Genomic DNA, 24,846 nt, shown 5'->3' with positions numbered 1-24,846 from the left:
TCTCTCAATAAGGAAGCATGATACAAAAGGGCCTGAAATGCCTACTAAAGTTCACTTCGGGAGACGAGTTGAAATACATGGAAGTCTCAGTACCACCAGGAACTTCATTTATATCTGGAGGGAACCGTGCCACCCTCCCCAAGCCACAGCCATGGCCTGGGGTCCTCTTTACCTCATTAAGGTACAGTGTCTAGCTCTAAAGTCGTATGGGTGGGTATAGATTGCTTGTTAATGAGCATGCTACCCAGGCAGAGCCCTGGGACACGCTTGGACATTAACAAGACCCTCTAAGATTGTGGATCAGTTACATTGTCTTGCTGACAATTTCTTCTTTAACTAAAATTTTTTTTAAAATCTCTTCCCTTAATACTTGGAATCACATTCTAACTAATTTGGGGCCTTAAACTGGCACACAGCATGGCTTTAAATGAAATTATATTTAAAACACAGCCAAAGGTTCAGAGAACATTTAATTGCATGTGAGGGTGTGTGTGTGTGTGAGTGTGTGTGTGTGTGTGTGTATGGCGGGGGAGAGGGAGAAGGGGAGGGAGATCAACAAGTTCATTAGAATATCTCAAAATTTAAGCCAGAAAGTGCACAAAAAGCCAGCATATCACCATCCCTACTGCTCCAGCTCCATGGTAGACACCTCACATTCACTATGCATTGAAGTGGGGAATTATTCCATTTTACAGATGCTAAAATATAGTCTTAAGCCATTAAGTGACTTGCTCAGGATCACCTGACTTTATCTCAAGTCAGGTTGTCTCTTAGAGTCTCTATCTCATCTGATCAACACTTACTATTTCTTTCCAACCCATGTGGAATACACATCTAAAAACCGAAATGTGCCTATTTGTTAACCGGGCTAAAGTACACCTCAACATAAAGTTGACCCCTGAATTAAACCCAGTCTCCTGTGTTGGCCCAGTATTATCATCACTTCTTGGACTATTGTTAAAGAACCAGTCAAAGAATAAAGGTCAAGTGTCCACAGGTCCACCCACCCATCCCCAATACAACATCCTTTTTTTTTTTTTTTTTTTTTGGTTTTCACATCCATAAAAATGTAGGTTGGGATTCAATTCAGCAAAATTCAAGGTTTTGTCTAGGCAGGGCCAGAGATCTAAGGAGTGAGAGTGTGTTTCCAGGCCCCCGTGTGGGGATGTGAAGTATTGGCTTGCCTGAAGCCACCTGGTCCAAGGGGTAAACATGGCCAAAAATCCAACCTGTGTTACACTTCTCAAGCCATGGTCTCTGATGAAGGGGGGCTGGTTTCTACTTCAAAAGGCACCAAGTGGCCTAATGGAGCCCTGAGCTCACCTGACTTCGAAGAGTTTACAGTTGACTAGGGGGAAGACAAGAACACACGGAACCAAACATCAATCAACTAGATCGAGTATCCTAGGAGAGGATAGGAAGGGCTCAGGGACACAGTAACATTTTCAAGAACAGCTTCATGACTATGAAGAACACGAGAAGGGGCCGAGGAAGTGAGCAGGTTTTGGCAGATGGAGACAGGGAAGGCACTCCAGGGTAAGGCAGGAGGTTGGGGGATGTGCCCCCAGACAGGGAAGAGGTGCTTGTTCAGAGGCAGTGGCAGGTCAGTGCTGGGACTGGTCTGGCCAATGAGGACATGCAGAGTCTGTGGACTCGGTTCCCTGAGTCACAGGTGGCTCGATGGGAGCTGTGCTTTAGAAGGAATGATGTGGACTCAGTGTGCTGGTGGGGGGGCGGGGGGGGGCGGTGCAAGAGGCAGGGGGGGGGACCTTGCTTGGCCATGTTACCACGGTCTGTTGAGGGGTTGATGCAGCCTGAGCCAGGGGAGAGCAGGGCAGATGGAGGAGAATGATAGGTGTGAGAGGTATGGAGATGCAGTGGGTTATGTGCAAGCATAAAGCAACTGGTGGCTGAGGAGACCCTCCCTCTGATCCCACTCTGCCCTCAACTCCTCCCTCCCGCCTTCTGCCCCAGAGCTGGCCTGGGTGCACCTCAACACATGCACCCAGCTCTCTCCCACCTCAAACCTGCTGCTCTCTGTGCTGGCTTACTCGGCCCCCAGCTATCACTGGCACCCTCTCACTTTCTGCACGTCTCCCAGAAGCATACAGGGACCTTCCTATATAAACTAGCACCTCCTCACACCTGGCCACGCCTCACCCCTTAGCCACACCTTATTTTTTATTTTTTCATAGCCTCTTAACCAGCAGACATACATTTCTGGGTATATTGTTTGTCCCTTTAACCTCTTTCAAGCTCTATGAAGACAGAGACTTGGTTTAGTTCACTGAGTAGGTGCTCAGTAAATATTCATCAAATGAAACAATGACATTATCAGCTATGTGGGTATTTTCTGCTTCGCTAAAGTCAGAGAAGTCCAGATAGAAATTGTACAGCTCTGGGGCACAGTGGGTTCGTTAATGCTAGGGACTTGAGATTAGGCAGGACGACCCACAGAAGGAAATGCTACAGTGAACAATTCGACCTTTCAGAGACTCGAGCCAAGGACCCCACAAAACAAAGAGGAAAAACAGAGGCTCATTGGCAAGGAGCTGAATGTAGAAAATCACTCACACCTCAAGGTGCACTGGCCACCAGACTAGACTCTGACCAGAAAGTGTGCCTTTGAGTCTAGATAGGCTCACACCAGGGCAGACCTGAAAATAACCATTATTTTTTAACCTCAATCTTACCTGTTCCAGACCCAAATACCCAAGGCACATACATACGCGTAGAGGCTCTGTGAGCGTGGACCATGGTGACGTAAGATTCGCACCTCCTCCATGGCCAAGCCCCCTTTTTTTTCTGAGCCAACCACTGGGTGAGCCAGTGAGATGCCCAAAGCCAGCCCCGGAGATGCCCTGGAGCTGTTTACTGGTATAAGTGGGACCTTCCCACTGCCCTCCTGCCCAGCCAGAGACCCTCACCATCTGGTTGGCCTGAACCCGACCAGGGCATCTCCAGCTGACCGTGACTCAGCCTGTTATTTCAGGTTGTCAGTCCGTGGAAACAAGAGCCCCCGTCTCTCCAGGACTGTCCCTGGGGAAGCTGTTCGGGAGAAGGCAGCCTTGCCAGATGGCTCCGGCCAGCTGGCCAGAGTGGCATCTGCAGGGGCATCTGCTTATACTCAGGGCCTGGCATGGGAGGGAGCTTCCAAAGGCTCACTCTCAGCTGTCCTGCCCTCAGTTACCAAAAAGGCCACAAGGACACCCAGGAACACCTTGGAACACAAGCAGGCAAAAAGACATGTCACCTTCCCATTTCAGTCAGGTTTGCGCTGGGCCTCGTGGGCGGAACATCACGTAGTGGAAAGCAAGCATATTCCACATCCCATTTGGGACCAAAAACTGGGACTCCCATCCCAACCTGCACTTAGTTGTACGAACTTACATTTCTCAATAACCTGTCACTCAGTGTCCTCATCTGCAAAATGGGGGAAAACAACATAAAAACACAAACCTCTTCTTGCTCTGCCTAATTCATGGGTAGCCATAAAGCATACGAAAGCACTTTGTGAACCATAAAGAAAATGCCAGGTAGTACTCTTTTTACTCTCAAATGTTTATGTTAGTCAACTCCCTGCCAAGGCCCGAGCTCGCACTCTCACCTACCTATTCCTCATTGCTCCCCAAAGGGCTCCCAGGGAGCGATCCCCAACTGCCGGGCAGCCCAGAGGCTCAGCACACCATCCCCAGCTACAAAAGCCTCCTCCATGAGCCAAACACTGGGCATGTGAAATTTCCAGCTATTACCTGGTTCTCAAACCAATTGTCTAAAAAAGCGTCCATGTGCCCGCCCTTTCTTCAAAAGCCGGCTCCTCCTGGCTCCTTTCCTGCCGTGACCACCTTCATGGGTGCGGGAGCTTCTTGCAGCGGCATCACCTTGAGGTTTCCCCCACGGCCCCTTACACAGCCTGTTACTCACCGTTCTCTTTCCTTCTCACATCTTGGCATCTCACAGAACCAGGCCTGACCCTCAGTCCAGTCATGGCACCTAAAGGAACGTTCTTCAGCAGCCTGACCTGGTGTCCTTGTCTATGAATGAGGACATGGAAGTTGAGGATCTCTTGTGAGGATTCAATAAGACTGTGTTTGCCAAGCGCACAGCACGCGTGAGCTGGCTGCTACTTCCAGCTCAGCTGGGTGGCCCACTGATGTCCAGTGACACACAGCCATTTCCCATCCTACCGCTGTACCATCAACCCTTTTCTTCCCATGGCCCGGACTCTCCCCTGCTCCCTTTTCTGCTGCTAAGATCACATGCATCCTTCACACGCCATCCTTCAGACGCTACCTACCTTGGCATCAGGAGTGAGGCCCACTTCCTCTGAACCGTAAAGGGTTCTTGCCTTTATTGCTATAACTCCTGAGGCTTTTGACATCACTACCGTGCGCTTTGCTTTTGTTAATCATCGCATCTAACGAACTTCCATGTTTCTCTCCCTCACACATACCACTTACTTCCTCGTTTCTAAGCGCCCGGGAGGAACGGTCAGTCATCAGTCACGAACCTCTGGATCTGGCACTGGCACCCGGAAAGCGATCTGGAAGTGGCGGGAGGACTTAGGGAATAAGACACCAAACACACCTCACGTGCTCTGTGCTAATTTCTTTAATGAACACCTTACAGTTGTACAGAGTAACTGGCTGTGGCTGTTACCTTACAGTGCAGGGATGGGCTCCATTCACCGTGCTCCCCTCAAGCCCTCCTCACAGGCGCCAGCTGACACACTCACTGGTGGTGCCACAGAGCTGAGCAAGCATCAGGGCCAATGGCTCATAGTGGACAGAAGGGAAAGGGAGACTCAGGGCAGCTCTTCCCTTTCACGTACAAGTTTGTCCGCTCGTCTCTGGTCGGAGACTGTCCCACTAAGCCGCAGTCAGCCAGTCCTGGGCAACTGGGTACCAGAGCCCCCAGTTACCAGGGAAAAGAGGAAGCAGAGATGTGATTTGGGAACAAGGACACAGATGGGAGGGGTCCTGGGAGAGGCTGCCTGTGACCTCATGGGTGGGTGAGAGTCGCAGAACGCTAACCATCCTGGGGAGCGAGGGGGAGCTAATACCCAAAGTCCTTCAACTTGACGAGTGACCGAAGGAGCTCAAACACTAATCCTGGGACAAGGGCTGAAAGAACCTCCCCGAGTGGCCAGAGTTGATGGACAGGCAGCCTTCGGGCCGAGAGCCTTCCAGCCACCACAGGGGCGGCGCCCTCCAGGCAGTGGGGAACTGCAGGTGTCCCCAGCAGAGAATAAAATACCTTTATGTGAAGGATGAAAGAGAAGCGTGCTCACTGCCACTCCTGGGGGACACTGAGCACAGACCTGCCCTGGCACGGCCTGCGGGCTCCGTGTTCCTGTGGGCGCTGCAGCCTCCTGAGCTGGGCCAGGCTGGGAAGTCTACCTCCTCCATCTCGGACAAGGCAGGACCCTGCACAGAACTCGATATCCCGCCAGGAATTCGGGTACTCTCTCCAAGAAAACAATTTTACACTTTTTTTTAATGGAGAGTTGAAACTTCTCAATTGTCCTTCCCATATGGAAGCCTACCAGAATCCCAGAAATAAACATTTGTTCTCTTCTTGGGCACTAAATGTGAGCCCAGACAGCGAGCGGTTTCTCCCGCGCCCTCATGGTTGGAGGTCGTAAGGATGAGCGTTGTTGGGATGGACAGACTGCTCTTCCTTTCCCCAGTGACTAAGCCACCTCATTCCATGTCCTCTTCATCTGTTCCAGAATAGTCTTCTTTCCTGTGTGACGTGTAGCTCGAGATAGTGGCGGGTCACATGTCCTCATCCTGTTTGCACAGCCATGGACTCCGTGTTAAGCAGTTTCAGGGTAGGCAAGCTCCTGGCCCTCCCTGAGATGATAAACTAGTGTCTCAAACAAAAAATTAGCTCCTGATGCTCATTCCCCAAGGCCTAATCCAGAAACTGTTGCCAAGAAACACAAATGTCATAGACCTCATGTAAAAAATGTAAGCCTGGGATGCAATAGAGGCAGATTAACATGGTGCAGCATGTATGGCCCATGTACCCAACTAGAAGGAATAACGAAGTGGACCCTAAATAGTTGAAATTCTTCTCTCTCCCCACAGAGTGTCACCCTTGCTCCATGTGCTTCCATAGCTTGTTCAGATGGAACTGTATGGGCCACAGATCTGACACATTGCGCCTGAAGAGAAAGTACTCCGACTCGGAGTCAGTCAAAGGATCCCTGTGGTCAGCGTTGGAGCCTGGAACAAGGTGGCATCTCCTGACACATTTCATCCCTGGATCTTGACTACCTCCGGCCTCTCTCTTCTCCATGGCTTCCCTCTGCTCCTCCACCCCTTCCTGTTCTTCCATCTCCTCCTGCCTTTCCTGTCTGTCACTTCCATAACATTTTCTTCCCCGGAAAGTCAACAATTAGTCATGCGGCTGTGAATGATGGCCAGGCTTGGGGACTCAGAAGGAGGGAGATGGGAGCCAAGTAGGAGGAATGTGAGTTGCTGTAATCCTGGTGATCAGAGAAGGAGCCCTAAGACGAACGTGTTGACTGACTGGCTGGCGGAGCGCCATGTTGGGAATAGCGCACAGGAAGAGCAGAAATCCTGGGTCTCACCGACCCCCACTAAGAGTTCAGAGAAGTTAATATATTCTTTTCAGATGGCAACTCAAGAAACATGGTCCAGTTTTCCTGTGGTCCAGCCACTAGTGGGTACTCCCACCCAACTTTCCGTGCCTTCTCGTGTCATCTTTCCAACCCCCAAGTCCTCAAAGTGGGCCCGGCTCCCAGCTCAGCTCATAAAAAGATGATTAGCTGACACATTCGCTTCAAGAGCCCCATCTAATCTGCCTCTCTTTCCTCTATTTTCCTCAGCCAGCCCATCCCCATGGATACAAAGATGGCGGAAGGACTTGCCTTTCTGTCCTCAAACCCTCGGCGTTTATTTTGGATGTGAACTTCATAGCAGCATGTGTGGAACAATGGATAGTTTTTAGCTTAGTAGACGGCAAAAAATATAATATATATATAATATATTTATATGTTTAAATACTTATAAAGAATAACTAACCTCATTATTACTATGGGCGACTACACAGATGACAGGGAGAGAGCCAGTTTAGAACAGACGAGTCCTGAAAGGTGGCAGTTCATTCTAACTGGGTGTGGAGAGTGTGTTTGGTACTGGTGTACAAGTTGGGTGGGGCTGAGGAGTGGGCAGTGTGCCCAGCGGGGAGTAGGCAGAAGTTGAGGATGGAGTTGGATAGAATATAAATGAGGGAGGAGGGTCCTTGTACACCTATCATATTTCTCCTATTTTTAATCAACTGCCTACGATTCTTCCCTACTTGAGCTACTTGATGCCACCGGCGGCTCCTACAGACCTCCTCCTGCGTTCCTCACAAGCTCCATGCTCTTCCTTCATTCCAGGAACTTCCTTCCTCATTCACCTTTTGTTTCCTTCCCTGGAGGCCTCTCTTTCTTCCAGCTTCCAGGGTGGAAGGAGGGGCTCCTCTGCAGTTACTGGTTCTCTTCTGCCTTGGGGTCTCGGCAGGTGCATTCATCCAAGTCACAGTCGGCAGCGAATGGGATGACCTGAGGGTCAAGGAGAAGATGAGGTGGGGAGGACGGCAGCAAAGTGCCCCAGAGGATGTCTATGTGACTTAAGATGGTGGCTATAAAGCACACATTTCCAGGAACCTATAGCTCCTGTAACTCCTCCTCCTAAAATTACCACTAATGTCTAAAACTGTTGCTGTTAATGTTTTTGTCACATTATTGCCAACACAAAATCTCTGTAAAGTAGGTAAGATGAATGTCAATGTTTTCTCTTCACAGAGAAGGCCAAGAGAGTCTGGGCAACTTAACTCAAGGCCACGACACACCACCTGGAAACCCAAGGCCCTATCACCCAGGTCTAGGGCTCCGTGCCCGGATGTGCTTAGAGTGATAGAACCCTCTTGGCATCTTCATAAGCATGAGGCTTGCCTTTCTTGAATCAAGGTTACACTCTGGCTTGGTGAAACAGTGCATCTCTCTACCCAGTTTATGGCTAGACTGCCTTCCTGCTATGTAATTATCCCTCCTTCATGCCAGAGACGGTCCAATAGAGTCTGCACTGTTGGCACTTCTATCAACAGATAAACACACTTTTGGGATGTCCATAACTAGCTTCAGAGAGATTGGGGCATTCGGGACACATGAGGTAAAGAGGCAGAGATTCTACCCTTTGGCATGGACAACTGAATGAGTTAAAAATAGATGTGTTTTAATAGTCCAAGTACACTGGGCAGAAATACCATCTCTTGCATATTTCTGATTCATTAAATTGGCCAACTAGCATCAAATATCTTTGGAGGGCTTTTTTTTTTTAAATCCACATTATTGCAAAATTTCAGCCTATTTAATTTTACAGGCTTAGCTTAAGCATACTTGCTAATGTAATAGAACCCAGAGCAATAGGAATAAAAGGGATCGAGAAAAGAACCAGTGTTCAGTATATGATCCAGGGAGGACTCCAGGTAGCTTGTGGTGGCCATTCAACATATGTTTGCAATATGCTTATAATACACTTTATAGGATTAATTCAATTATGAAGATTAATAACTGGATATTACTTCCTGCCTCTCCGAGGGGCGGAGGCCATTCTTTCCTAACTTCAAGATGTTTCCTGGAGGGCAAGCAGGTGGGAGTTTTTCAGGAGCAAAAGCCAGGGCTTCTCTGAAGGAGGTCTGCACTGACAATGAGAGAATTAATATTCTTGAAGGAGCTATCCTAAAACACCACTATCCTGAATCCTGTCCCTTTAGAAACCCCAGTGTTTATTCATTGTGACTCCCTCTTCTTGACTGTTGAATAAAAACCAATTGTGATACACCAAAGAAAGCTAACCAAGGCATCTGCTTCATTCCTGGGGCTGCCCCTCCCACCCTCACCCCCAGGTCCCCTCACTTACCTTCTTGGAGGAGAGTGTGGAAGAGCAGCAGTCGCCCCCATCATAATGGCAGTAGGCTCGGTTGTTGATAGTATCACACCAACCATCTGCTTGGAAAGGCTGGCAAGGAGGTGGGAGTTTAGGGTCCAAGCCCAGCTTCATCCCCTCTCCCACTCAGCCCTGCCCAACTTCATGTGCGGAACTCAAGCGATATTATGGGAGAACACCCAAGGGGCATGACACAATTGACCTCCCATTCTCAAGAAGTTAAAATCTCAAGACCATCAGGCCTAAGGAATGATCAAATTTCACCTGTAGAGCCTACTCCTGGCCTACTCAGGGGTCCAAAATGTTCGTCTGAACTCCTTGATGGATTGTTTCATATTCTTGTAATAACAGGCCCTTATATCATGTAGGCTACAAAACAGCTTCACACATTTTATTATTTTTTTATTTTTTTAATCCTCACAGAGGGATATGTTTTCACTGAGTTTGAGAGAGAGAAGAAGGGAGAGGGAGAGAGAGAGATACATCAGTGTGAGAGAAACACATCAATCAACTGCCTCCCACATGCGCCCCGACCAGGGATCGAACCCAGAACCTGGGCATGTGCTCCAACCTGAAATCAAACCCGCAACCTTTCAATGCAAGGCAGGGCTGGCTTTAAAATTCCTATGTTATCAGTGAGGAAGTGGAGATGCACAGAGATGACAAAGATTGCCTGGGGTCTCACAGCTAAAGCAGAGTTTAGGATCAGCAGTCATGTATCTTGACGTTTTGGTGCTTCTCACAGACTATAACTTTCATCCCTGGCACTTATCCTTAGAGATCCTAGCAGTCCTGTGGTTCTATGAAGACTCAAATGATGTCTGTCCAGAGTGCAGTGGCTCTTGGGTCTGGGACACCCGTGCGGAGTAGAGATAGTCCGACCTGCACAGCCCCTTGTGCGCAGCAGCTAGACATAGGGTTTGAGCAGAGAAAGCTAAACCGTTTCCCTTCACTCCTCTACTGCTGCGAGTTCACAGGAACTAACATGGGAAATGGGCCCAGGCCAAACCAGAGTTAATGGAGTGTTTCACCCAAAAGGGAATGTGTGATAAGAATAGCAACAAGCGGTTAAAAAAAAATAGCTCAGCGACCCAATGCATTGTTTCTCTAGAACCACTCCTGAGGGCAATGGTGGCCCACGGCATCCTGGAGGGCGAGGCAGCCAGCCCACCCACCCAATCACATTAGCTCTCTCCATCCTGAGTGATGGCCAAATGCAAAGCCTCAGGAAACATCTCGTGGTCAGATTCTTTGGACCACAAGACAGTCAATAGACGCCTGAGTCCTGAGGCCACCTTCCAGTTTACATGTTCACATCACTTTCTCTCCCCCACCCTCCTTAAATGTCAAATAGAAGGACTATTCTCTATTTTGCTGTGCTTTGATGAGACAGATCACTAAACTCAAATTTTTAAAAAAGGCCATTAAATAATTTTTAGCAATTGAGTTACATCAGAACGAGCTCATCCAAGATATTACTTCAGTGTTTTGATTTACTCTATGGGGTCCTGAGGTCACTTGAGCATCATTCCAGATGTGTACCCCTTTGCTGATCACTAAAAAGCTGCTACTTGTGGGGTGGAACTCAACAGCTGTCGCACAGCTGCACAATAATGTCGGCAGCGAGCAGGAAGTGAAAATGAATTCTGTTTTCAACACAGGCCTCGCCGGGCTTAAGAGACAAAGGTTCCAAGAGGAGCATCTGTCTTTGACATGAAGCCAAGGCCTCTGGCTCTGGAGGACAGGGAATAGCTACACCATCAGAACCTGGGTCTCCCACTGCAGCCAAGTAATAGTGCATCCTAACACCTAGTGACGCCCAGAGGTCCTCCCTGGAGGGCCAGATACATCTATTGAGATTCCCCCTGAGTTTTTCTTTTTCAAGTGTTTGGAGTTTATTTCCTCATATAATGTGACATCTGTTCCTTTTCCTCCAACCCTGACTGACTCATTGGCACAACGTCATCGGTTCCTCCTTTCTTTTTCATCCAATTGTCTATAAAAGAGACCACCCAAAATACATTTCCCACACAATTAAGTATGGTGGCAGCATGGACAACGTTAGCAGTTGGATGGATGAATAAAGGATGCCGGGGAATCTTTCTTTCCTACGTGCTCCCCAAGCATGGCTTCTCACCTCAAGAACATGAGGGAAGACACACTGAGAGAGAAGTGGTCTGGGTAACCTTCTAGGTCCCACTGCACTTCCACTGCCACAACCCAGACAGGCTTCCTACAAGCTGCTGGTCAAACTCTGAACGTTAGCAGTTGGATGGATGAATAAAGGATGCCGGGGAATCTTTCTTTCCTACGTGCTCCCCAAGCATGGCTTCTCACCTCAAGAACATGAGGGAAGACACCCTGAGAGAGAAGTGGTCTGGGTAACCTTCTAGGTCCCACTGCACTTCCACTGCCACAGCCCAGACAGGCTTCCTACAAGCTGCTGCTCAAACTCTGCTCTTGACCAGGGTCCTCAAACGACGGCCCGCGGGCCACATGCAAATACAAATATTGTATTTGTTCCCGTTTTGTTTTTTTTACTTCAAAATAAGATATGTGCAGTGTGCATAGGAATTTGTTCATAGTTTTTTTTTAAACTATAGTCCGGCCCTCCAACGGTCTGAGGGACAGTGAACTGGCCCCCTGTTTAAAAAGTTTGAGGACCCCTGTCTTAGAGGGTCGTCTGAGAAGAGATGGGAATTTGTAAGAAGGAGCAGAAATGCAGAGAAAAGGTTGGAAAGACCCGAGTATTTAATTTACTATATACCTATTAGGAATAACTGTTCCTTCCCAAACCTGCCAAAGACAACTTCTCTGCCCGAAACAAACAGAGGCTCCCATGGCAACACGGTCCTGGGAAGCTGACAATGGAAAAAGTGGGAAGGGAAAATGACTAATTGATCCCAAGTTTTTAAGCCTCTGTAGACTGGATGGAGACAGGAGATCTAAGTCTCAGTCCCAGAAAGGTGTCCGACCTGGGGTGGCACTCCCTTCCGAAAGAAGCTTTCCCAAGGGAGAGTGCGCGGCTCGGTGTCTCTGCTCAGTGTGACCACCGGTGGCACCACGACACCTACGCCCCATTCCTCCCGCCACACCAGGAAACAAAGTGTATTTTTCAAATACCTGGGCCTCATTCCTTTAGAAGCCACATTTTCATTTTAACCATTTTTGACAAAAGAAAAGAGAACTGTATAAAATGGCGCACACACACACACACACACACACACACACACACACACACCCTAGGCCTGAATCTGGCTTCTTAGAATCATACTTTAAGTGAATGGCTGAGTCTGAGAGTCTGGGTTGTTCTTCTTATGACCTACGAGCTGGATGGGCCCTATTGTAGTTGTTCCTGGAAGGCCTTTCCTGCCAGCCTCTCTGTGCAAGTTGTGTTCCAGGCAGATGTGGTGGCCAAATAAATGGCTACGTGTAAGTGAAGGAATATGAAGAGGAAGTTGCTCAGTCTACCTTACCTATACTGCTTTGGAAACTTCTCAAAAGTAAAGACAATTTCTCATGTTATGTATGTTATCTGGGGATAAACTGTTTAAGGTTTTGCTGGGGAGTTAACCATAGAGATGGTGACCTTGTCTGTTGTCCATGGTTGTAGTCACTCATGGGATCAGTCAACATTCTTTATCCCACACCAACAGGTGCCAGGCACTGTGACAGGAAAATGTAAATGAACAAATAAAACATGGCTCCGGCCTGGCAGAGACCCCACGGTGAGCAGGTATGGCTCACTCACACGGTGAGTGCTAGCACAGAGGTGGCAGGGGAGACGCCCCTAGTCCAGAATTGGGGGGGGGGGTGTTGGCATGAGCTCTCAGGGGCTGGCTCTACAGTAGCCCTTGCGGAGGACACACAGGACTGGATGAGAGAGGAAGAGGAGCCCGAGAAATCTGTCAGGGGACGAAGAGGGAGAAGACAGGGGTGGTCCCAGACTGCCTAGCGCAGGGCCTGCCCCGGGAAGATTTCCATCGACTGACTGACTGGCTGATAATACCTCTATGACTTGAATCAGACTAAGGACATTTTTCTTCTACAGCTTGCAGCAGAAGTCAGGCCACATGGATGTGTTAGAAAGGTTAGTTTAGACTTCAGATCTTCTAACCGACAGGCTGGGCTCTCAGCCAGAAGTGACTGTATCCCTTAGGGAAGGCATGGGCAGAATCCTGATTAAGCATCTTGAGGAGGGTTGTGGACCAGGAGAAGATGTGATCAAGTTTTTGCCTGGGGCCTAACACGTTTTCTTTCACCCACACGAACTCCCATCAAAACCTTCCAGTGATGTGAATGACAGATCAGCCCCACGCCCATCTCCTCATTGATTGGGCTGCACCAGGCGCAGGAGAAGCCCGCTGTGCACAGCAGCTCTGAGGCTGTGCCCAAGGGGGCCTCTGTTGCAGATACAAGCTCTGTGTAAAAGCATACTACTTTCTGTGTGTGCTAATTCTCTTTTCCTCTGACCCTTCCCTTGAATGGTGACCTCTGGCCTGATTCTCATTCTCCTTTTGCTGCGTGGATCTGCCTACCATGTCCACACTGCCTGGGCTCCATGGCAAGGCACTCAGCATCTCAGGGCCAAAACTCAGGAAGCCTTGAGGCCACTCAGGGACCCTTGACAACCACAATGCTATTCGCTTATTTTGTTGTTTTAAGGACCATAGATACATGAAATTCTAAGGCTTAGTGGAGCCTTGAAGACCATTTAGGTACAAAATTCCCATTTTACTAATGATGAAATGGAGCCTTAAAAAGGGGTCATGTCCTGCTTGCAAGGCCAGTTGGTGGCAGCCCTGGGAACTGAGCCCAAATGTCCTGATTCTTGACCTGATGCTCCTTCTACAAGACCAGGCTCCCATGATGTGATGATTTCATTAGTCTTTTGTTGATTGGGAATGCAGGGCGAGGTAAATTCCCTTGGCACCTCTATAACAAGGACTTAGGTGCAAAGGCATTAATCATGAAGTAAAGCCAGACATCCAACACGAAAGCAAGAAAGCGTCACAGGTATATAATCCCAATTCCCTTGGGCCCCCACAACCTCACTTCCGATTTTCTCAGTGGTGGGTCCAAGTTTGCCCCCAGCAAGCGCCCTGGCACTGGGACTCCTTCTCATCTTGGGGCTGGGTCGGCCCACATTAGCCAAGAGGCTGATTCCCGCCCCCCTCAAGGAAGCAGCACCTCGCTCCCCTCCCATCAGCAGAGGCCTGCAACGCAGAAATGTTTGTTTCTGGCCCCAGAATGCTACAGCCAGGAGTGTCTCTGCTCACTGCAGGCACCTGAGGAAAGAGGAAACGAAGTCCTGCCACTCCTCCCGGGTGCACCCCTTGGGTGGAAGGTGCCAATGAGCTCATGTTTGTGGATTTGCGACAGTCTTCTTGGGAAATGTAAAACTAAAACAGACAGCCACCTGGAGATGGACTGAGCAGGAAGAGTTCCTTCCATACAGCCTCCTCTGGAAAACCTTCCCCGCTTCCCGGACACAGAGCGCTCTCCCTGCCTCTGTGTTACTCCGGTACCTTTCATGCACATCCGCCTTGTAGAACTCAACCCTCTGAATCAAGGGCCCGGCATCTAGTTTCTTCTTAGTCCCAGAGACTAGTTCAGTGCCAACACACAGTAGGTTTTCAACAAATAAACCAATATGATGGTGGCTACCTACATTTCCTACGCATACCTAATGGCCAGGTCCTCCTTTTCATGATTCCTTGGCTCTAGAAAGCTTACTGGGCCTGCTGCTTTATAAGAATCACATAACTCAGAGACAGGTCCAGCTGGCAAGGGCACAAGTCCTTTTCTGTTTCTTTTCTTAGTATAAACCTAGACTCTATAGTCAGACACTGGGGTTGAGATAGATTATATATATATTTATCTTACCAGGTGTAGTATTGGTGTATGTTCATTTCTGAGTGGGAAGAGTGAGTAGAACCTACCATCTAAAAGTTCTCCTTTTATAAATAACCCCAACATGTTGCATTGAATTTAACATGACTCTCTCGGTTGTGCAGCTGGGATGATGAGGGAAGGGAAAGTAGCTGGGGCCAAAAACAAGAAGCAGCTGAAAACCAGAGAAGACAAGGCGTGGAACCACGGCTGTCCCGGGGATGTCTGCAGATACCTGTCATCAGGTGGCTGGGTCTTAATAGCCAACCAGGAATAGGGGCCTAGGTGTGGGGCCTCTGCAGGGTGGGGAACTTCTTTCTACGTGACTCAGTTAGTGTTGGGAGAAGAAGACCCTGCTGTGAGGGCTGACATGCATGGCACAGTCAGATGGCAACGCTGCCCAGGCTGGAGAAAGGGAATGAAGGTACACATTCTGGTGCATGGGCAGAGGGAAGCAGCCTTGTGTGGTGGCCCCGAGACTTGGGTCTAGTCTGATGGTCTATTGTGCTTTACTGGTCCATGTGAGCTTCACCCTCTGCCTGTGGAAGCCACCAGACCCTCAGAAGAAGAAAAGCATGTGTGTACCTTTACAGAGAAGTCTGGTGATAACCAGCTTATCTTATCTGCCACCAAAACCAAAGCACAGTCTCAGACTAGACATCGGAAAATGGTGCAAACACTAATCTCTCCCAGGAGAAACAGCTGGGATGAATTGAGATCAAACAAATAAAAGCAAACAAAGTAAGGTCAGATGACTTTTTTCACCTGAACTATTTTCATCTGCTTCAAGGTGCCCAGAGTTGAATAGCTCTGAAAAATGATCAGGCTGCTTAGTATAGTGACTGAGGGCCTGGGAGGTAGTGTTAGGTAAACCTGTGCCCAGGTTGCGGCTTCCTTCACCGCCCGTTAGACTCTGAACAAGTTCCTGGCTTCTTTAGGCAGCAGTACCTTCATCTGTGGATGAGTAGAACACCCGCCTTGTAGGGCTGTTGCAAGGGATAAATGAGCAAATGGAGGTTAAACACTCAGCCCACAGTAAGCATTCAATGAATCCGTTTCATGAAGGTGCTAGGAACACGGCCTGTGCTTTTGCAATTGTGGGCGGGTGCCTGAGTTCCCTCCAATAGAGACTCTGGTAAGCTTTTGCAATTGTGGGCGGGTGCCTGAGTTCCCTCCATAGAGACTCTGGTAAAAAAAAAAACACATCAGGATTCCGCCACCAGCATTCAGAGTTAACGCCATGGATGCTCCCGTCCCTGCGAGCCTCCTGCCCCATTCATTTCACCAGAAAGGTGCCCATCTGAGTCACGGAGGTGTGTCAGGAGACGAGGGAAATGGCCTGGGACTTAGGAAAACAGTGGGAAAGGCCTGGCTGGCTCCTGGCACCTGCGTCTTTCCTCAAACCATCGTGGAGACGTGGGTGTCTTAGTCTCTGAAAACCCCCAGCCGTCACTGACACCTCTGCCCTTTCGTGCGCGGGGAAAACAGGAAGGTGAGAGGCTGGCTGAGGCTCGCTCTCCAGCCAAGAGCAACCTCCCAGCAGCCCCTTTCATTCGGCTGCAAATAAAGACCCGCAGAGCAGACTTTCCACCTGACTCACACACACACCCAACCTGCTTCCCCACGCAGCCTCTCCTCTTGACCCAATGTGGCCCCGGACCTTCTCATCCTCCCCAAAGGGGGGTCAGATCCCCAAGCGTGAAGACGGGGCAGAGGATGCTCACGTGAGGCTGCATTTATCCAAAAAAGATCAGCTCAACGCAAGAGCCCTGCTTCTCAGATGACAGCCAGAAGGAAACACCCCTCCGTGGGCCCTTGTCACGCTCCCTTGGGGGCTTAGAAACAAAAGGACACAACCCTCCTGCAAATCTGTGAGCTGTGCCACTGAGAAACGCCACTGTTGCCAGCCACTGCTGTGGGTCAGAGGTGTCACCTAGGGCACCGTGCTCTGTGCCCTTGCTCTTATCCCCCCCGCCCACCCTTTTACCAAAACTGCACAAGACTGTGAAGGACCCAGTGCCCCACTCCCTGCCACCCTTTACATTTTCGGCACATCTTCAGAATCGCTCTCAAGGTCACTGCCTGGCCCTGGAGCATCAAACCCCAACTCTGGGTCCTAAATAAACAAAAACCTCAGAACCCTTTTTTCCTCCTCCACGAGTCTGACGACAGCCCCCAGGCTTCCCCTTTTCTCTGGAGCAGCTGACCCCGCGTGGTCAGCTCGGCCAGATTTTACAAAGCCCGAGATCTCCATCCCTGTGCTGTCAAACTCTGATTTCATGGCAGCACCAACCTCCCTCCTTCTGGAACCACAGAAGGTGGGAGCAAAGCTTCCCAAGATGCCGTCTGGTGACCTTGGCAGCTGTCCCCCTGTGGCCTGGCGCTGGGCTCCCAACAATGACCTTCTCTCTCAGACTTCGTACTCTCCATTGCAAAACTGGGGAGCTGTTAATCCTCCTGATTTTGTTCTTGTTTTCATGGCAGGAGTGGCACAGGTGGCCGCAAGCTCTTGCAACACACTCTTGCCGCATGGCATTTGGCTTCTTTCAAAGAGGAATGGATTAACTGCTGCTTGTTCCTGGAATTTTCTGCCTCCTCACCAGCTAACTGGAGCCAGCCTACTGCATTTCAGGTCAGAGGTAGAAACTTTGAACACCAGAGGCTTGAACCCGGCAGGGGCCATGGGATCAGAGGCACTTCCTCTGTGTTCCCTCACGCTTCCCATTTACTTCCCTCGGCAGTAAGGCCCCCATGAGGCGCAGTGCCTGACACGACATCATAGATGCCTAGTGAGTATTTAGTGAGACTTGTGGGCCCCCAGTTGACTTTATAAACGAAGGATGCAGACTATTTCTTGCTTTCCACTCCTGCCTTTCCTCCAAGATAAGGTACCTTTCCTCTGTCTTGTCCCCTGGCCTCCCCAGGTATCTGTTCTCACTATGCATTACTCTCTCTAAAACGTCACCTGCAAATAGCTTAGCGTAACTTCCAGGTACAGGTTCGCTAACTTAGACTCTTCGAGAATCCAGCATAAAGATGCAGGAGAATGAAACTGAGCCACCGGCACCTTACGAGCAGGTGGGACCTGCTGCCTGGCCGCCAGCCCCTCTGCTGGGGGTCGCTCACCCAGGTCCTCCTCTCTGGGCCTCTGCAAGGCCCATGCCCCACACGACAGGAGTATCAGGCTGCATGTGCTGTTCCCAAACTCACACAGCTCTGGGCGGGGGAGGAGACAAGGCATGAGGAAGCAGGAGTCAGAGGTGCAAAACCCGCCACAAGGAGGAAGGGAGGAGAAGCCCGTGGCTGCAGGTGGGCTGGGCATCCAGCCTCTACTTCCCTCTGTCTCTGTCCCCGTCTCACAGTTCCCTGGCCAGCCCGCAGTTCCTGGGAGGCTGAGGCAGGCCAGAGCAGCCCAGCCACACGTGCTCACCGCCACCCCTCACCCCCGCCATACACACACTCATGCCAGGCAGCTCGGCATGTCTTGGCTCCCAGGCCTGCCCATGGAAGATGACTGGGAATGCAGACTGTGGGAGGAAACGACAATATTCATTGTTTGGATTAAATATTTTTCTTGGCCCTCCTGCTGTTTGCTGAGCCGCCTATTTTTCCCCTACCCCACTCTCTCTCATTCTTTCCCTCTTTCTTCCTTTCAACCCCCACCCCTACCTTGTTTTCTTCCTCAGCAATCAAGTACACACAGAGAAATTTCCAGGAGAAATTTCTAGACTCCCAGAGTGGGAAGAGCTGTTTTAGGAAATCAGTGGTTCACAAAGCCTTTCGCTGTTCTGATACCACACCCGGCTCTTTACAGAGAGGTTTCAACTTGGGGTAGATCTGCATCGACACTGCTTCGAGTTTTCACAAGTGTTCATGGGATATATCTCACAATAACCCAGGGAGGTAAGTTTTGTTATCACGCCCATTTTACAGATGAGAAAAAACAAGTCCCAAAGCTGTTCCGGAATCTGCCTGAAGAAAAGATGTAGAGCCACCGCCCAATGCTCAGGCCTGCACTGTGCCCACCCCAACATGGACAGTTAGATGCCTTCAGCATTAGCTCCAGTTCTCAACACTGTGCACCTGGTCCAAACTCTCCTTAAAACCATGAGCATGCCATAGCCACTTTCCATCTGAGGAAAAGTCAGTATCAGATAGCCATGAGAGATGTACCATCGAGGATACTTAACTTTAAAGCAATCCCACGGCCCGGCCTGAGCTGGGGCTGGAGCCCGGGGATCTCTGATGGACCTGAAGTTAATGTGACCCCTGTACAAGGCAGCACAGTAGGCTCTGCACGTGACAAGGTCTGTCTCAGGGGCTCGGCAGCATCAGCACCAAATAAGGCAGCATCTGAACAGTGTTTGAGACAACAGGGCAGAAACCACAGGCCAAGGAGAACTCATTCCCAACATAGTAGATGGCACCGCTAAGAGCTACAGGGGGTCAGACTAGGAAAGGGGCTGAGACAGTTTGAAGGCTTTATGACATATGTGTGATTAGGCTTCATCTTTGAGGATGGACAGGATTTGGGCAGAGAAGTGGGGAGAAAAATTCCAGCAGGAGGGCACATCCAAACCAAGATTTCAGATGCAAAAGAGAATATACCTGTGGTTTTCTGCCTTGAGGATTAATGGGCCAAGTTTGGAACTAGGTCAAAATCTCCATCCGGACCGGAGGAATCTAGTCCTTATTCTAGAGACAATGGGGAGCGATGGAAGGTGGTGTGTTTTTTTGTTTTTTGTGTTTTTTTGTTATTGTTGTTTTGAGCAGAAGAAGATGATAAAAGCCAAGCTTCAAAGGCTGGATCTGGGAACAGCGAGGCATGTTCAAGAGAGAAAGGGAGGGACCCAGAGCAGGTGGAAGCTGACCTCAAGCAGGCTGAACCGAGAAGAACAGAACTGGCTGGTTGTAATATAGAAAAGGAAAAAGCAGACAGGAGGGGGATTGCGAAGGAAAATGATCAGGACTTGGTGAATGGTCATATTTGGGTACAGACCGACGGAGATGAAAGTCTGTCTATGACAGTTGGCTTTTCTCAAAAAATTGTCTCATTAAAAAAAAAATAGCTAGAAAGAATCCTTCCGAATCCTAAGGACTGGGTCACGGGCAACAGAGCCCGAGCCGTCAGCAGACGCTGCCCTACCTCACAGGGAGACACTGTACACATTCGCCTTTTCCATATAAACACAGGCTCGAAGGTCCATGCATTTTCGCTCCTGTCTGATGTCTGCCAGGCTTTCCCCACAACTTAGACATGACTATTTTATCACCCCCAGTCACTTCCAGCACCAGCTGAGTTGAGGAATGGCAGGAGGGAGGTGTCATGTTTATTCTAGAAGATTCTCTTGCCAACAGTCTTATTGCTTTTAGCCTCGGTCTGATGTTCAGTGCCTGTGTCTATGAACAGCGCCAGTTGTGGGGCTGATTATTGTGGTTCTCATCCTCAACCTGTCACGCCATCCTGGGTTGTCAGCCAGGCTGTTCTGTGTTCTGTTAATTGGTCAGTCCATCCAGTCTCACTTGCATCCATATGGAACCCATTCTCCGTGCAAGTGTCTCGTTTACATTTCCTTTATCTACGGGATGCTTGTCTGTGTATCTTACTCACTCATCCACTGAGCGGCTGCATGTTTCACAACATGTTCCCTGGTCTCATCTCCTCGGTTTCCAATCCTGGCAGAGCAGGGTTCATGGGCACGCCTCCTCTTTCTCCAATTGCTCTGGCTTAAAGCTTGCAAAGCCCAGGGAGGTATCCTAAAAGGTGGCCAGCATCTCCTGGTCATCTCTCTGGTGAGTTTTCTAAAAGCCCTGCATTCCTGGTTCATGTGTTGTTTATTTGTTTTTAATCTTCCTACCAGTTTCAGCCCAGGGACTCTGGACTCAGACCGCCTGGGTTCATACCTAGTCCCACATTTGGACATACACGCAGCTCCTCAGTTTCCTCATCAGTAAAATGGGAATGATAATAATGGGAATAATGCCTCGTAGTAGGCACCTGGCACACAATGGACACTCAATAAAGTTATTAAGTATACTGTGAAACCAGGAGAAATTCCTTTGTTTCCTGAGTGCACTGAGCCTGATACTTTGGGTACTGATGGCTCCCTGTCAGGGAAGATTGACAGTAGCCCTCCCAGAAGTAGCCCTCCCTAGTCATTCTTCCTCTCTCATAACTATGACCAGAAATCCCAAGGATCTCACTGTTCACCAACTATGGGGACAGAATGACTGTATATAGCATGCCTTAAGCAGGCAAAATAGCTGAGCAAAGTTTTCTAAAATACCAATCACCTCTCTTCTGTTCTAGTATTGACAGTGAGCTATAGCAGCAATGTGTGTCAAAATCTGTCCTTAGTCCCTGGTCTCCTTTTTATTCTTCCCATTATCCCCACCCCCATGCTGGACTCTGCTCCCTCTGACCACACCCCTAAGCAATGTATCCATCCTACCATAGCATCTGCATTCTCCTGCCCTTCGGGAAAACAGCTGACATACTGAGGGGTCAATGAAAAATATGTATCTGCAACTAAATAAAAGATAACTATTAAGGCAAAAAAGTGACTTTAATTGTGGAAAGTTGGGGATTTTGTGAGCCACATAGGCCAGACCAGTATTTGGGGGATACATAAGGGCAGCACCTCCAAAATCACATAGTGGAGGTAGCCACTCATTAAACAAAATTGAGAAACGCAGCTCTGTGTATCAGGATATTTCCCGCCCAGGTGAAGTGAGCATAAGCAAAGCAAAACACATGTTGTTACGACTGAATGGGGTTGCTCCTAAATGCATATGTTGAAGCCCCAACTCCCAAAATATTGGTATTTAAAGGAGGGGCCCTTAGGAGGTAATTAGAAGATTTCATGAGGGTAGGGCCTCATGATGGGATTAATGCCTTTCTAAGAAGAGACACCAGAACTTCCTCTCTTTCTCTGTCTTGTGAAGACACAGTGAGAAGGAGGCCATCTGCACACCAGGAAGAGAGCCCTCAACAGGAAACAAAACCTACCCACACCTTAATCTGGGACTTCCCAGCCTCCAGAACTGAGTGGAATAAATGTCTGCTGTCGAAGCCACTCAATCTATGGTATTTGGTTATAGCAGGCTACACTGTCTAACACACATGCCTTATTTGGTGAACTTATTAATTTAGTTATTTTTACTGACTTGTCAACCCAAAGAATTCCCAGAGATCCTGTCTGAAAAGAGGGATTGTGAAAGGAGTTAAGAGGGGGGACAACCAGGAAGCAGGGAGCCCAAAGAAGTAAAAAGATCACCAGCTTCTGCTATTCGGTTATTGGCAATTCTGGATGGGCACACAGGCATGAAACCAAGACAGGTGAGCACGGCCAGCAAGCCAGGCAGGCTGCAGGCACTATCGACTCGGCTGCAGTATTATCAGGAGCAGAGGTGGTTCCAAGGCTAGATGGTTCTCGGAAACCTCACAGCTCTGCAGACATGCACCACCACGTTTCATATGCCTCCCATTAGAAAGATTTCAGTTGAATCTAATCTCATTTTTAATTAGTGCTCACATCACCTGGTGAGGCAGGTTAATATGATTATCCACATTCCACTGATGGGGAAAATGAGACCAAGGGCCATGGCCCAAGGACACTTGGAGAATGAGCAATAGAGGTGAAAATTAAACTTAAGCATTTTAAACTTCCAAACCAGCACACAAGGAAGAGGACTTTGGGGAGGGGATTTCTCTTCTTGCTCGGGATCTTTCACATCTAGATAATGCATATTCCATTTACTACTTGGTTTCTCTCATTAAAAAATAAAGTAGTTAACTACTTCTGAACCCCAGTATGTCATATTCAATGCATAATATGTTTTCCAAACAATATGCCAGGAGCAGCCAAAAGAAGAGAATAAAATGAGCATCACTTAGCCAAATTTGAATATTAATGCACTATTTATAAATGTTTAATATTAAACTAGATTATGGGGGGTGGGTATAAATACAGAATTAAATATGCTTCCTAATCTCTAGAAGCTGGTTTAACTGGACATTCAAAATATGTACACCAACAAAACACAAACAGCACACACTTCTAACTGCAGAGATAAGAGCAAGCTCTTCTCATTGCTGATAAATTGTTGGCTGAACGTATCTCACAGCAAACTGAGATATTACTGAGATGGAAGCCCACAGTATCATCCATTCCCCCCTCCAACCCAGTTAACTTCATCTTCACCTCCTCTCTTGTCATCATAACCAACATCCATATATTCACCATTCCACTGCAGAAAGTTTCGCACTGAGCCTCTCTATCTCTTCTCTTTCCACTTCCTCAGTTCAGTTACTTTATAAAGTTCAGGTGAGAGATGATAAGGACTTTCACAGTCCAAATTTGCCACTATGATTTTCTTCCTAAAATATAAGTCTTATCATCTTTTCTCTGTGGCATGGGTATTTACTGCTCACCTGATATCTCATTCCCCTGACTCACTGAAGTGGCTTGAGGCCATGTGACCATGTTCTGGTAAATGGGAAGGCAAGCAGGAAGGATGTGTTATTTCTGGTTCAAGGGATTCAAGCGTTACTAGCCTTTCTCTCTCTGTTGTCTCTGCATCTTTGGAGGTAACCATGGAGACCACATCTTGAAAAGACGGAGGAATAAGATGAACCAGATAGATGGGCATTCTAGAGACCCCAGATGTTTTGTGAGGGAGAAATCCATCCTCTCTCATGTTAAGTCACTGAGATTTCAGGGTTAATTTGTGATTACTTCAGTCTATTTAGAAGCCTCCATTGGATCAACACTGGCTATGGAATAAAGTCCAAACTCGTTATCTTGGCACACAAGAGCCTGAGTGGCCTACCCCAAGCTTAGCTCTTAACCTCAAAATCCTGCCACACTTGTTCATGTTCCCCGGATCCATTTAACTGAGCAGACCAGTAATATTTTCTGTGATTTGCCACCAGTGGTGTGGGTTGTTTGCTCTATGACAGTATCATGGCAACACTTGAGTAGTACAGAAATTGGTATCAGAAGTGGGGTGCTGCCATAATAAACACCTAAAACACTGGTACTAGCATGGTGTATCAGGAAGCAAGGGAACTGTTTTGGGAAGCTGTAAAAATGAAATAGCTCTTTATGCAGTGCCAAGACATTTGATTAAATGTTTCCTGTAGTTGTGAGGGCACTTACAATGTTAACTTTAAAACTTGCAGGTCAGAAAATTTACTTAATGGCCTATTGGCTTTGGATAAAGAGATTTAAAGAAGAATTTACTAGGTTGAGCTGGTGGTTACTACCTTCACTTGATAAAGAGGGGAGCACAGAAAAAGCTGCTGCTTTGCCAGCAGAACCAGCAGGGAATCTGAGCACTAGGAATCCAGGATTTGTGGAGCCGAAACACAAGGCTGTTCCTCACCCCCAACCAGAAAGAGATAACACTGAGGAATGCTCTCTGCTGGAAAGGCCTTCTAAGACTGAAGTTAAGACCTAACTGCAGGCAATGACCAAATCAAGGGGTGGACCATTACATGATTTGTTAAGACTTCTAACGAAATTAAAGTGGCACCTGAGGGAGCCTTGCAGTTGAACAAAGTGACTCATAGAAAAGAGACTAAGGACTTTGTCCCAGAGCCGCCTCATAAATGCAGAATACCTATAATTAACGAGAGAGACAGAGAGAAAAAGAGAGGGGAGGGGGGTCGAGGGAGAGGGGGAGAGAGAGAGAAACATCTTGAAAAGACATGTGAGGACAGCCCTTGTAACATGGATTTGACTTAAGTTAAATAAATAAATACATAAAGCTTGTGAGAATTGAACTGCCAAAAGTTATCATCAGCTTGGATGAAAATGGACTTCCTATAAGAAGAATTTTGGTCCCCTCTATTACCAGGAGAAAGCAGGCTGAGAAAATTACTTAGCTTCCAAGAGGGAGATTGTCTCTGATGCTCTTTTTGTGACCCTAAGAAGATAATGGAAAAGAAAGAACTTTCAAGAGAGCAGAACCAAGAGCCATGAAGAAC

General features: G+C 48.3%; 1 protein-coding gene across 1 annotated transcript in view; it reads right to left on the bottom strand.

Annotated features, from left to right (window-relative positions):
• Positions 1 to 4,593: 4,593 nt before the first annotated feature.
• PAPPA2 (pappalysin 2) overlaps positions 4,594 to 24,846 on the bottom strand; it is a 220,893-nt gene continuing 200,640 nt past the window's right edge. Inside the window, exons 21-22 of the mRNA XM_005867693.2 lie at positions 8,937 to 9,035; positions 4,594 to 7,576 (exon numbers count right to left, since the gene is read on the bottom strand). Of these exons, the coding sequence (XP_005867755.1) occupies positions 7,502 to 7,576; positions 8,937 to 9,035 (174 nt within the window). The 3' untranslated portion in view covers positions 4,594 to 7,501. The remainder of the gene's footprint in view (positions 7,577 to 8,936; positions 9,036 to 24,846) is intronic.

The sequence above is a fragment of the Myotis brandtii genome, unplaced genomic scaffold, assembly GCF_000412655.1.
Source record: "Myotis brandtii unplaced genomic scaffold, ASM41265v1 scaffold250, whole genome shotgun sequence".
Classification (NCBI taxonomy): Eukaryota; Metazoa; Chordata; class Mammalia; order Chiroptera; family Vespertilionidae; genus Myotis; species Myotis brandtii.
Note: the sequence above shows the minus strand (reverse complement) of the source record. Positions and strands in the feature narration are given on the sequence as shown.